Source organism: Elgaria multicarinata, chromosome 3 (genome assembly GCF_023053635.1).
Source record: "Elgaria multicarinata webbii isolate HBS135686 ecotype San Diego chromosome 3, rElgMul1.1.pri, whole genome shotgun sequence".
NCBI lineage: Eukaryota > Metazoa > Chordata > Lepidosauria > Squamata > Anguidae > Elgaria > Elgaria multicarinata.
Genome location: NC_086173.1, coordinates 43,821,180 through 43,834,642, shown reverse-complemented (window position 1 = coordinate 43,834,642; position 13,463 = coordinate 43,821,180). Strand labels below are relative to the sequence as shown.

Below are 13,463 nucleotides of genomic sequence, written 5' to 3'. Positions count from 1 at the left end.
GCTGCTGCTGTTCTCCCCTGCCCATGTAATGAGAGCCCAAGTGTCCCTCTTCTGCCCTCCCAATTGTTGGTCAACCTGGAACTAGGGTTGTGTAGTTCAGTCAGGCTGGGCTGGTTGCCACAGGAGATGGCTGCTGGTTGGATAGCCGCTGGCCTGTTCCAAGTTTCACACCACCTTGCTTGGAGTCCTGCTCCTTTCAGCTGGAGATTGGGAAGCAGGCGATCCTGCAGGCTATTGTCACAATCAACCTGTAAATGGAGTTCTGGGCAGGCATGGGTGAAAGAAATTGTGACTTTCCTTTCTTTGCAGGGGAGGAGCAGAAGAATAAAATGAAGAATTGATGGAGTGGGGGGGGGGCTGGCATTCAGATCTCACCCACCCACCCAGCTGGCTTCTGAGACATCACTAGCCATTTCCTCCACACTACTTCCCATGATATCTTTGTAACTATTAAGGCTAGAAGCTTGCTTCCTCCCCCCCCCCCAAAGAAAACTGGGGTTCTTGGGGAGCCGTATCCCGTGCCCAAAACCACATTCTGCTGTCCTGCTGTGCTTTCCCGGGGTTGAAGTATACACACAGCCCGGGCTATGAGAAGAATCTCTGGGTGCTTCCTGACAAGGTCTTTATTGTACAATCGCCTTCCCTTATTTATTTTATGAGGAGTCCAGAGGACGTCATCTTCTGTTTGTAACCCTCCTGTGTCTTTCCACTGCTGTGCTTGTTTGTTTGTTTCTTCTTACCACAAAATAGTTGAGGAAAAGATTGGAATATTTGCAGTGACTTTTGATTGGTAGCATTAGGAACCATCCAGCTGGAAGAACCCTTGGTCTCACTGACGCAGTCATGGTTTTCCCATCTTTCATACCCTTCAACCCTCCTCCACCTGTTCCAAAATGGTGCAAAATACATTGGGTGACGTGTTCCTCTGCTCCGTCAAAGTATCCTGTTGCTCCCCACCTTGCAAAACAGTAAGGCGCTTAAGGGTGAGTTTATGCACCCACCCCAACCTGGTGCTTTCCAGATGTTTTGGACTACAGTTCCCATCCTCCACCATTGGCTATGCTGCCGGGCGGTGATTGGAGTTATAGGCCAAAACACCTGGAGGGCTCCAAGTTGCCACCCATGGCTTACATAAAGACTGGGAGAGAGATTCAGTTTGAGAATCTTTTTCCCTCCTTACCCCTCCCTCTCCTCTAGGTAATGTGTGAAACAGCATTTCATGAAATCCTAAATAGGTAAAGCATGAACTGGTGGGTTGGGCTGCTTTGTTCCTAGGTTTTTGCCCATAGGCAACTCTGTTCCATGAAATTACCTCCGTTCAAGCACAAATATGCTGCCTTAGCAGAAGGCACAGTGCAACGTGAGCTTTATTGGATCCTTCCCCGTTGCTAGCAATCAACAGTTAGTGCTCTCTTTCCATTCAAGTGCAGCTTACTTTTGCTGGTGTGAACGCACTAGAAACATCCCAAACAAACTTAAGTACTTCGTGGTTTTAATGGGGGGAAATTAAAGCATGGGCTGGTCAGGTTCTAGAATTCTGGAAGAGATAAGGTCATGGGTACCACAGCCTATGCGGCAGGGTCTTGCTATTTACTGTTTTACTCTGTACAGCACCATGTACACTGATGGTGCTATATAAATAAATAATAATAATAATAATCTGAATGCAGGAACCAAGAAAGGAAAGCAATCAGTGGCCTGATGGCAGGGAAGGAGAAAGAGAAACGGAGCAAGACGTAGCCACGTGGGCAAAGCTAATAGCCACCATGGGGAAGGGAAAGAAATGCTCCTTATGAAAAACCTCTTCCCCTGTGCCATGGTCCTGATGAAAATTGAGTTTGGGAGTGGGGTGGGGAGTGGCATGGTAACTATTTTGAATGTTTAAAGCAACCATGGCCCTTCCACTGACAAGTTTAGCATCACATCTAACATAGCCCTCAGTTTCAGCATGAAGGCAAATCTCTCCAGATTGTCTGTAATGTACATCCATGCTGAAACTCTAGTTCTAAGACCCATAATCATTGGAATTTGGCTATCCTTGGTAGACTAATCTCCACCTTGTTTCTGTGCAGGTGTGCTATCTGAAGCCATATATTTTCTTCATCGTGGAGAAAATATGGTCCACCTTGCTGCCCCTTAATGTGTGAGCCATTTGGAGCTCACAGATAGATGCCCTCCTCTCCAGCCTTCCAGGTGGCCCCGTACTAGGTATGTACAGGAATAACTAAAACACTACTCAGTGCTTTATGACTGTTCACCTACACAACCCTTGTTTTTTTCCCTTCTGAGATCTGTAGTGGTGAGGTAGGGGGGTATGGCAGATATTGATACCCTACAAGCACTCACATCTTATGTCAAAGCATAGTGCAGGTATCCTGTGCTTTCTCTGGAGTTCCAACACCTAGCAGTTTCTTCAGGTGTGTTATAGAAGCAAAGGCAAATGTTGAACCCATATTTCTAAGGAATAAGGGGTACAGCTGCAGCAAGCTCATGATCTCCTGATCTTTTTTCCCCTTTCTTGCGCCAGTCCAACGTTCCTGATGCAGCATTTCCAGATCAAAACTGAACATCCTGGAAGAAAATATGCATGTAGCTCTCCAGGATTGTCCATTTCTTGAACTACAGAAGTTGGTAAAGGAACCTAGCCCTCAGCAAGGTTAGAGGGCCAAGCTGAAGAGCGATTCTCTGCCTGTTGCCCGCCCCCCTGCCCCACACCTTGAATGTTCCTTACAGGGTTTTCCCTCCTTGGAATCCCAGTGTGTGACTTGGCAGATCAGAGGCTGCTGTTCCACAGAAGTTACTGTGGGGACCCAGCAGTTAGTCAGCATGGCCAAATAAGCGAGAAGCTTTTTTTAGAAGCTAAACAGGAGCATGTCTTTTTATTAGGCAAGTGTGTTTTAATCCTAAGTAGGCAACTCTGCAAGCCCCAGCCTTTGTTCCACTAGGCTAGTGGGTTCAAGAGCTCTGAATTCTCCCATTTTGTTACATGGTCTTGATGAAGAACGTTGTGATCAGGGCTGGGTGTTCTTTGACAGTGGGGGAAAGAAATCTGCACCAATAAAGCTGAATTCTGTGCCCAACTTGAGTCAGGAACCTGAGTGCTGCAATAGGCATTCTGTGTGTCTTGTAATGGTTGCACAGGACACTGACAGCCCTGCCGTGAGCATGTAGCTCATGCTGCTGAGGTTCTTCGTTCCACTCTAGCTCATTGCAGCAGGACTGCTTGGCTTTCACAGTTAGGAAGAGGCGCTAAAACGGCATTGAGCCCTTCTTCTGAAGCTTACAGAGTAAGTTCCAGTATTTGTTTTCGTGCGTACTCTAATTTGAACTCCTCCTCCCAGCTGAAAGCCTCCGTTTCAGCTGCCTTCTGCAACTTCAGTTGAAATGAAAGCACGCTTTGATTTCCACTGCTAGAGCTTGCAGACCACAAATTGCTTCGCCCCGAATGGTGGAATGCAAGACTTGCAAATTTTGAAACTGGCACGTCTCACATTGACCGTGACGACGTGGTTGATTGAGAGTAGTGATTCTGAATTGCGTTCTTTGCCACAGTCCCATCTCCTTGTTCTCGAGGCTTGCCAGCCCATTGCTTGCCTGTGAAGACTTGTTAAAAGTAAAGCTACAACAACAAATTTTCAGTCACAGAAATGTTCAAGGCAAAAAGGGGGCTTTGGCGGTATCAGATACTTCCTCTAAAACTCTAGTATTTTTCACATTGTTGTTTGCAGCTCTCCTTTTCTCATTTACTGAAAGGGGGAGTGAAACGCCTCCCATCTTGGTTTGGCTAGGGTTAAAACCCTTCTGTTGCTGCTCCAGTACTATTGTGATTGCGGTGTTGTTGTTCTTCTAACGCATTAATCCTAGCCAATCAGGGAGCATGTAGCAAACCTAGTCATGTCATATAGCACCAGATAAACAGATTTGACGACGTGACATCACCAAAGCAAACTAAGCCAATGTCCCCGTTGCTGAGGTAGTGCAGTTTCCTCAGACATGGGGATGCTCACTGCTTTGCTGTGTGGGAATTTCACTGCATCTGAACTAGGCATGTGCTCCGCTCCTATTAGAAGCGCAGAAGCAGGAGCGAATTGGCGTGCTCCGCCTTGCCCAGAGGCGGAGTAGAAGCGGACTGCGGACCCCTAGAAGCAAGGCGAAGAGAAGCGCCCATTGGCGGAGCGCTTCTCTTTCCGCGGAGCGCTCCAATCGCCATCTTGAAACATTTCGCCCATAGATAACTGGGTTGTTTTTGAAGCTATCGTTCTGAAAATTCTTGTGCTTAGACAGTCGTGGATGGGGGTCATTTTGTGACTACTCTCACCTCTCTGCGTCGTGCTGGTCGCGTGCTATATTTTTTTAAAAATCGGGTCAACAAACAGGGACAGCGCGGGTCAAACGGCGGTTTTCGCCCATAGGATTGCATTGTGGAAAAGAATCGGGGATAACTGGGTTGATTTTTAAGCTATCGTTTTGAAAATTCTTGTGCTTAGACAGTCGTGGATGGGGGTCATTTTGAGACTACTCTCAACTTTCTGTGTCCTTTGGTTTGCGTGCTGTTTTTTAAAAAAATCGGGTACATTTACAATACAAACGGTAGGGTAAACCCGGCTGCGGCGCGGCGGGGTTTATTTGAAGCGATGACAGGCACATTCAACTCCCAATCCTGATGAGAATTGATCACCTCATGAAGCATCCTCCAATCCCAGCGTTGGAGAGGGGGCCTAAGGCAGAGGCACCCTCAGAGCTTTCAGCGTCTTTGTGGGTTGTCGTTCGTGGAGAGAGGAGTTAGTTATAGGTGCTGCTGCTGTGTTTGGACTTTGGAGATAGATTAGGATTTAGCTTGGCACGTGTGTGTATGTGTGTGTGTGTTTGTTTGCTTCTTTCTGACTTTTAGCTTAGTTTGCTCTGTGTTTTTCCCTTACTTTGATTTAATATAAACTTTATTTTTAAACTTTGGAGTGTGTGTTTGTTTGGTTGGTTGGTTGGTTGGTTGTCCCCCCCCCTCCCCTCTCTTAAAGCCTGACTGTGTTTCATCTTCCTTCCTTCCTTCTATATACCAAAAAATACAAAAAAATAACCCCAAAAAAATATTCTCTATTTCTTCTCTCTGTTACTTGGACTCTGCGTGTGACTGTGTGATTGTGTGAGCGTGCTGTGTGTGCAGTGCACTGTTTGTGAAGTGCAACAGCCACTGATTGAGCATTTCAAATCCTGTTTGGGCAAAGCATACACACACTTCTTGTCCCATTTCCCTACATACAGTAGGATTAGACACATGGATTAGCTTTCATGGTGCCAAATTTGAGGTTTCTAACATGCAAAATGACGGAGCTATGGAAAGGGGTGTGAATGGGGTGCCCGATTTTCATAAATTCCCCAAAAATCAGGGGATGATGGGATTGCCTTGAAACTTGGCATCCATGTGGACACGTGGATAAGTTATCATGGTGCCGAGTTTGAGGTTTCTAACTTGCAAATTGACGTAGTTGTAGAATGGGACAATTTGGGGTGAGTTAAGCCGCGCCAAAAATCAGGGGATGATGGGATTGCCTTGAGTCTGGGCGTCCATGTGGACACATGGATAAGCTATCATGGTGCCAAGTTTGAGGTTTCTAACATGCAAATTGACGGAGCTATCCCAAGGGGTCTGAATGGGGTGCCCGATTTTCAAAAATTCCCCAAAAATCAGGGGATGATGGGATTGCCTTGAAACTTGGCGTCCATGTGGACACGTGGATAAGCTATCATGGTGCCGAGTTTGAGGTTTCTAACCTGCAAATTGATGGAGCTATCGAAAGGGGTGTGAATTAGGGTTATGGGTGGTGCGTTAGAGGTTAGAGCCGCGCCAAAAATCAGGGGATGATGGGACTGCCTTGAGTCTGGGCGTGCGTGTGTGTCCCTGGATAAGCTCTCATGGTGGCGAGTTTGAGATTTTTAGCGTGCAAATTGACGGAGCTATGGAAAGGGGTGTGAATGGGGTGCCCGATTTTCATAAATTCCCCCAAAATCAGGGGATGATGGGATTGCCTTGAAACTTGGCGTGCATGTGTATACCCCCATGAGGTGTCATGGTGCCAAACGTGAGGTTTCTAACTTGAACAGAAAAAAAGTTCTTTACTTTTTTAGCTTTCAATGCAAGCCTATGGGGGGAAAAAACGGAGCTCCGATCCAGATCCGGAGCTCCGAGCGGAGCGGAGTGGACATGGGCGGAGCGGGGGCGGGACGAAGCGGCCCCATCCGAAAATCGCGGATCTGGAAGTGAAGCGGAGCGGGGGGTCCGTGCACACCCCTAATCTGAACATGGTCAGGCAGGGGATATCCAGGGTGCCCATTCTGATTTGGATGTTGCATCACTAGTGTGCCCCCATTTAATTTCTAACACAAGTAGTCATGCCAAACTAGTTTTCAAGCATCTTTTCAACCACCTAATTACTGAAAGGAGAGTATTTTCGGGAGGGGGAATTAGACCCAAGCGGTAAAGCAGCAGTTTCTGCAGCCAAAACTCTCCCCACGGCCTGAGTTTGATCCCAGCAGAAGCTGGTTTCAGGCAGCTGGCTCGGGTCGACTCAGCCTTCCATCCTCCCGAGGTTGGTAAAATGAGTACCCAGCTAGCTGGGGGAAAGGTAATAACGGTCGGGGAAGGCAACGGCAAACCACCCCGCTATAAGGCCTGCCAAGAAAACGTCAGCAAAAGCTGACGTCCCTCCAAGAGTCAGAAATGACGCAGTGCTTGCACGAGAGGTTCCTTTCCTTTCCTTCATCTTGATTTGGCTTGGGATAAAATGGACCCAAGACAGCCTTGCTGGAGTTGGCAAAACAACAAAGAGGGGAGAAAGCGTGAGTGTATTTCCCACCTTGTGGTCTGTCAACACTCTTTGTCCTCCTGTATCAACCAAACGAGTTTAAAAGAACACAAAATGTGTGTGTGTGAGAGAGAGAGAGAGAGAGCCCTTGGCTTGTTCTGGATCTGGCTTGTTTTGCAGCTCCTCTTCATGGCTTTTACTGATGTCTGTTTCCAATTCCTTAAGCATCTGTCTCTTGCTGCCTTTTATTCTCTCCAAAATCCCATGTGTCTCCCCTTCCCCCACGTAGCTTTTAAAAGCGTGCGGATGCCTTAGCCAGCCTCCTGAACTTCCCAACCCCCGCGTTTTAGCAGAAATACGTGAGTAATAACTGAAGAACTTCTACCTTTTTTGGCGATGCTCTACTGTTCTTGGATTTTAATCTTCTTCAAAACCTGTTTAAAACATAGGTCAAGATGGCAGATAATTGTTTTGTTCTGGTACCCAGAATGCCATTTCTCCTGGGCACATGTCAAATTACTGCCAAATAGTTTGGCTCTTGATAAGGCAGCCAAGTGTACAGGAATGAAACTTGTCCCCACCACAGCCATCTCCCCTTTTGGGGTTACTTGCTGAGTGCAGCTGCCGTTCTGTTTTTACTTTGTTTCTAGTCCTCATGGCTTCAAGGTAACTGAAAACATCAATAGAATAAGGACAAGTGCAGAGGCTTCCCCTTTATCTGGCTCACTTTGGATCTGCAGCAGCAAAATAAGGCTCTTCCTTTCCTGTAGAGAGAACTAGAGGATGAAAATAGTTTTTATTGATGCTTATTTAACGTTGGTAAAGAACCTAACACTTTGTGTGTGCTGTGCAGAGGTTAAAAGATAAAAACAGGCCCTGCCTGCAGGCTCAGAATCTAACAGACATGATGCAAAATGAAAAAGGGATTTTTTTTGGGGGGGGGAGCACTGAAGCAGCAGTTCCTTCTCTAGCTCATGGATGGGACCAGATTGATCTCCCCCTTGCCATTAAGTGACATGATGTATAGAGACAAAGTGTTAGAGCAAGCAGAAAGCAACCTGGTGCCCTCCAGATGTTTTTGACTACATAGTGCTTGAATATTGGTCATGCTGGCCAGAGCTTATGGATGCTGTGGTCCAAAACATCAGGAGGGCACCAGGTTGCCTAGCCTTGTGTTAAAGGATCCATTGAGATGTTTTCTGACACAGGCAAGGCTTTTGAATTGACAGGGATGGGGAACAATGGCTGAAGTTTCAACCCTATAGCATTGGAATTTACCACTGAGTAGAACATGTGGGATTGCACTATTAGTCATGCAGAAAGTCAGTTGAAAATTTTTCTCAGCCAACAATTCTTCACCTTGTTTCGCAGTGTGTCTCTTGTATCACAAAGTCTAGTCTCTCTGCTTCACAATGTGCACCACTTCATTCTTCTAGCTTGTGAAATAACGAGGCTAGACTGGTTTGGTGGCATGATTTCAATGTTACATATCTACATGGGTTACTAATTTACTTTACTTTCCTCAAGGTATTTGCACACTTATTTTTAGAAAGTGGTCAGTTACTTTGAAGTCTAACTCCCTTGATAATGACCACTCCAGAATGCATTTTTCTGTCCCGTTGTGTGCATCACTACACTTTTGAAAACGTTGGGGTGTTCTTGCATGTTGGGTTTTCATTGGTATCTAAAGCTGTGTATGGATAGTCTCTGTGGAACAACTGGGATTATTTACTGCTGGGGGCTACTAGCCCTGATCCATTACCAGAAGCTTGCTGAGACTACATGACATTGGAGGGTGGAGGAAGAACAGTCTTTCCTTGTTGCAAATGCTTTTCCTAGTTAGCTCCAAATCAATGGATCATATTGCTTGTGATTCTGATCTAGGCCATTTTCATTCCTAAGGAAAACCTTTCTTTTCTCAAAAATCAAAAAAGAGTATCTGAATTAGGGGATGTATACAATTCCAAGACATTTATTTTAGAAAGCTAACAAGGCATTTCTAAAATGGCGAAACAGCTTTTGGTGAAACTAACAACCCAGTGTGGATTTGCTTTTCCTCTTGCAGGAACTTCCCCCTCCAATGTCATAAGTTCTCAGGAAGCTTCTGGTGCTGGTTGAGGGCTAGTAGCCCCTACTGAGGGTTCATGTATTCCTTCTACACTGAGAGACATTTGAAATGACTTAAAGCTACTCAGAGCATAGAGAGAATTCTGTTCATCACAAGCCATGTCACTGGTACTGGCCACTAGGTGCTCACAACAGCCAGTTGATAAGCATCTATTGCAGCAGTGCCGATTATGCTGCTGTGAATTATTTCAGTTTTTCCTGCTTGAAATAATGATGAAACATGCAAAACTATGTTGACCACAGAGCATGGCAGGATCAAAACCGGGGCGGGGGATGTGTGGGTGACAATAACGCTACTTGCTGAAAGTTCCTGAAAAATTAACATCTGTACTCAAGCCAGAGAATTCAAATGGATGATTGCCATCAGCACTGGCGAAGTTGTGCCTCCAAAGAGCATTAGCTAAATCTTATGACTTCAGGAAAATTGGCTGGATTTTTTTTTAACCCTTCAGGGGGTTACTAACCTCCTTGCCCTATTTACATGTCACGTTGTAGGGAGGTTTAAGCAAGAATGTGGACAGGGAGACCCAGAGTAAAATGAGTTGGGCTTTAACTGGGGGTGGGTGGGGGGAGGGAAATGGGCAAAAGCCATCTCCCTCCCTCACATAAGCTGTGGTTCTGACAGGGGGGGCGGGTTTTGGGAAACACGTCTTGCATATTCCTCAGTTTTATTGCAAACATGAGCCTCAGCCGCCGTCTCTAGGAGCAGACATTCATTCATTTCTGTCTCATTCTTTTCTCTGCCCATAATGGCCGCTCCACTGAGCATGCAAAACTGCCTCCAAGCAGTAAATCCCAATGTGAAGATTTCCATGAGGAGGGGGGAGGGTTTAAACGCCCCTATTTTGAATCCAGCTTTTCCAGACTCATGCCTCCCGGAGCTCCTTTCACATAATTCCCTTCCCTAGAGCTTTTAGCACAACAACCAGCCTTCTCTGGTTTGAAAACTAGTGGTCTTCACCACCACTGACGTTTGAAGCCAAAGTGCTCATCTCACAGACTCCTGGCCTTTTCTGTGCCATAAAGCCACCAGCACAGGGCAGAGAATAATCTGTCAGGCTCTTTCTTTCTTTCTTTCTTTCTTTCTTTGCGGAAGAACAGTTGGAACAATTACCCTATGCTCTCTGCCATGCGTGAGGCACACCACAATACTAACATTACACTCCAGCGGAGAAGAGAGACAACAAGAGGCCTCACATGAACATTCAGCCCCAGGGCCTCTTGGTCATAAAAAGGTCCCAGTCTATGAACTGTAGGAATTGTCCTCTCATTCCATCATTAAAAAAAAGTTATCCAAAGCAACTGAACAGATGGTGCTTCTGTTTTCTTTATGAGAGCTAACTATCTCTCTTCTTTCTTCTGTCTGTGCTTTAGGCTTGGAGTATTTGAAGTCCAGCAAGAGGTTTGAGGTCTACCTGTGAGGCTGTGGGAGAAAACGTACTCTGTAACTGAAAGGAATATCACCACCCGCTCTGATTTCTGCGCGTAGGAGCTTCTGCCTGTTGCAAACATGCCTATTTTGAAGCAGCTGGTGACAAATTCTGCGAACTCCAAACGCCGTTCTCGGGCCGATCTGACAGCCGAGATGATCAGTGCCCCACTCGGCGATTTCCGTCATACCATGCACGTGGGCCGAGCCGGTGACGCTTTTGGCGACACGTCTTTCCTCAACAGCAAGTCTGGCGAGGCTGAACAGGAGGTCACTGAGGAGGTGAGTTCCTCATCCAAACCAGGCCTGCTATCACGGAAGTTCCGCAGCAGCAAACGGTCTCAGTCTGTGACTCGTGGTGACCGGCGGGACATGCTGGGCTCTCTGAGGGACTCGGCCATTTTTGTGAAGAACGCGGTCTCCCTGCCTCAGCTTACTGAGAAGGAAGTGGACAGGAGTGGTGGGAAAAAGCTGCCCAAGAGCCTCTCCTCCAGCCCTGTCAAGAAAGCACCTGAGGAGAAGACCCTTGAAGAGAAGCACATGAACGGTGCTGCTGCAGCCCTCGGCTCCGGGCCCCACAGCCCCAGCTTGGAAGAGAGGAACTTTGGTGACATAACTGACTTGCCCTTGGTCATCCCCAAGAGCAGTTACGGCATGAAGCATGCTGAGTCCATCATGTCTTTCCATATTGATCTGGGGCCCTCCATGTTGGGGGATGTCTTGAGCATCATGGATAAGGACCCATGGGAGCAAGAGGATTCTGGTTATCATGGTGCAGAGGACCCACGAAGGGGAGCTGGCCCTGTGGAGGCCTCACCAGCCCACTGGCCAGGCCAAGAAAGCAAACTTCCCCAGGATTCCTTGGTTCAGTATGACGACAACCGAGCAGCAACTTACAGTCCTGGCTCTGCCCGCAGTATTACGAGCCGACTGACTATGGACAGCAGTTCCATCTCCAGCTGTGCATCTATGGGGGAAGAACAACGTAGCTTAGCCCCCAAAGGGCAGGGCCTTGGCATGCCAGAGGACGCGAGGCATGAACCTGCAAAACAGCCGGACAAGGAATTCTCCTTCATGGATGAGGAAGACGATGAGATAAGAGTATAAGCAAGGTGACTGAAGCGGTACGCTTCCTTTATCTCAAGAAGGAATCGCTGGCAACTGATTCTGGGATAAATGGTGTCGCAGAAAAAGTTGTGTTATGGTTTTGCCAACTTTCTCAGTCTTTGGTTTTCACCACCATCATCCCCTTAAACAGGCTGCTAGAGAAGTAGGATCTCCCCCACCCCTGTTGGAGAGCAGTTGAGGGGGATAAAGCTGGAAAATCACATTTAAGTGGCTTCTTAATAATTAAAATACTTTAGGCAACTCCGGGATCATATAGGAATAAAGGACATTGCTTAAGGACTGTTGTTCCCAGGAGAATTCCAGAGTAATGGAACTTTGGGGGTGTTTTTTTTTTTCAACAAGAGATTTTGGTTAATTTATCTACTACTCGTTTAAAGCAATATAGAGCTGAATACTAGAACAAAGCTCAAAAGCACTAGTTTCCCTAGTAATATATATTTTCATTTTTACTAGTACTCATAAGATTTTTTTTTCTCCTATTGAGAAGAGTACCATTCTGGACCAGGCACAACATTGAAGGATATTGTATATTTGTAGAGAGAAAAAACCTACAACCCTTTGAAATAACCCAGTTCTCCAAATCTACTTGTTCGGATTCTAACAGTTATCTCCCCGTGGGCAGGCCTCTGGGAAGATCTACGAACTTTGGAGTCTGGGCTAGAACTTTCCTACTTTCTTCCTTTTCTTTTTTAATTAGAGCTGACAGAACTCTTTGAAGAATGCATATTGGGACAGGGGTGGGGTGGGGGGTGGAAAATAGAAAACACCACTATTACCTTTTGCATTTTACATCGGGACCCACTTTTGGTTTATTGAGGGGTCACAGTATGATAAAGGTGCTAGTTCTTCTTGATACAGTCTACTTAACCCTTCCCCTACACCTCAAATGTGTCGCCCTTGTTGGTGGTAATGTGGATATATCTCTTTCATAGTAGAATATTCTTGGAGACACTTTGCTTATGTAAGGTTGCTTAGAATTAACCCAGAGAGGTGAATTGCAAGAGTAGAAGTCAGCCTAGATGCTCCATCATTCAAGAGAAGTCAACATCTTTCTCGGCCTACTCTGTCTCCAGGCTCTTCCTCCTGGTGTTAAGCGGACAGGTTGCCCTGAGAGATGTTTGTGTTGCTAGGGCAACCAATTGGGGGCTGTTGGGAGGAATGTGGCTTCTTTGCATGTCTACAGATGTAAACTGAAAGTCCCAGAAGTAGACTAACCTGATATAGCTTCATCCTTTCTTAGTTCAGACTCTAGAATATCAGCAAAGCTGACTAAAGCACAAAGAGCTTGGCACTCCCCATTCCAGGAACAATGGAGTGGAAGGCATTGCTCAGTTCCTCCGCTTTGAAATTGCTTTCAGGGCCTTCCCGTCCAGTATAGTTGGGAGGTGCACCTGATGTTCCTGTAGCCCTTTTTTTCCCCCTTTCTTTCTTTCTCTCTTTTCTTTGGCCTTGCTTCACATTTTGCTGGGCGTTAAACACTAACTTTTGCCTTATTTTTTTAAAAAAATATTTTAACTTTTTGTTCAGACTGTATATTAGATCTTCCCACCCTTTTGGGAGTAGTCTGTCTCCCTCCCTTGGATTGTGACTTTGTTGCGTGTGTACAGGTGTTTGTTCAGTGCATCTGATGGAGGACCTTTTAAAAATGGAAGTATGTTTTAAAATGCGAAGAAATTAAACTATAGTGAAAAAAATTCACCTTGAATCTTCTGGGATATTTTATTTTAGAGGGGTGGAATTGCCCAGGGCAGGGGCTGAAGGCAAACCAGTAATGGCATCGTTAAGTCATTATTAAGTCAAGAAAACTCTTGAGCCTCACAAACTCCACCTGTAGCATCTCTTTTAAAGGGCAGTGTGTGGATCACACAGGTTTGTTGGGCTGACACATTCCTGTAGCCCTTTTCTTTGCTGGAATTACCCCAGAGGTCTACAATGTTGGCTTTAACTTTGGGGGAGGGGGAGTTAAGTACATCTGTGTC

At 46.2% G+C, this 13,463-nt stretch overlaps 1 protein-coding gene across 3 annotated transcripts in view; it reads left to right on the top strand.

Annotated features, from left to right (window-relative positions):
- Nucleotides 1-13,193, top strand: part of CDC42EP4 (CDC42 effector protein 4) — a 30,543-nt gene extending 17,350 nt beyond the window's left edge. The window contains exons 2-3 of one of the 3 annotated variants that reach the window (XM_063120070.1): nucleotides 2,073-2,208; nucleotides 10,302-13,193. In XM_063120070.1, coding sequence (XP_062976140.1) covers nucleotides 10,438-11,463 — 1,026 coding nt within the window. In that variant the 5' untranslated portion in view covers nucleotides 2,073-2,208; nucleotides 10,302-10,437 and the 3' untranslated portion in view covers nucleotides 11,464-13,193. Of the gene's footprint in view, nucleotides 1-2,072; nucleotides 2,209-10,160; nucleotides 10,180-10,301 lie in introns of those variants that run through there. The other 2 variants (XM_063120071.1, XM_063120069.1) reach the window with 2 other exon arrangements.
- The last annotated feature ends 270 nt before the right edge of the window (nucleotides 13,194-13,463 follow it).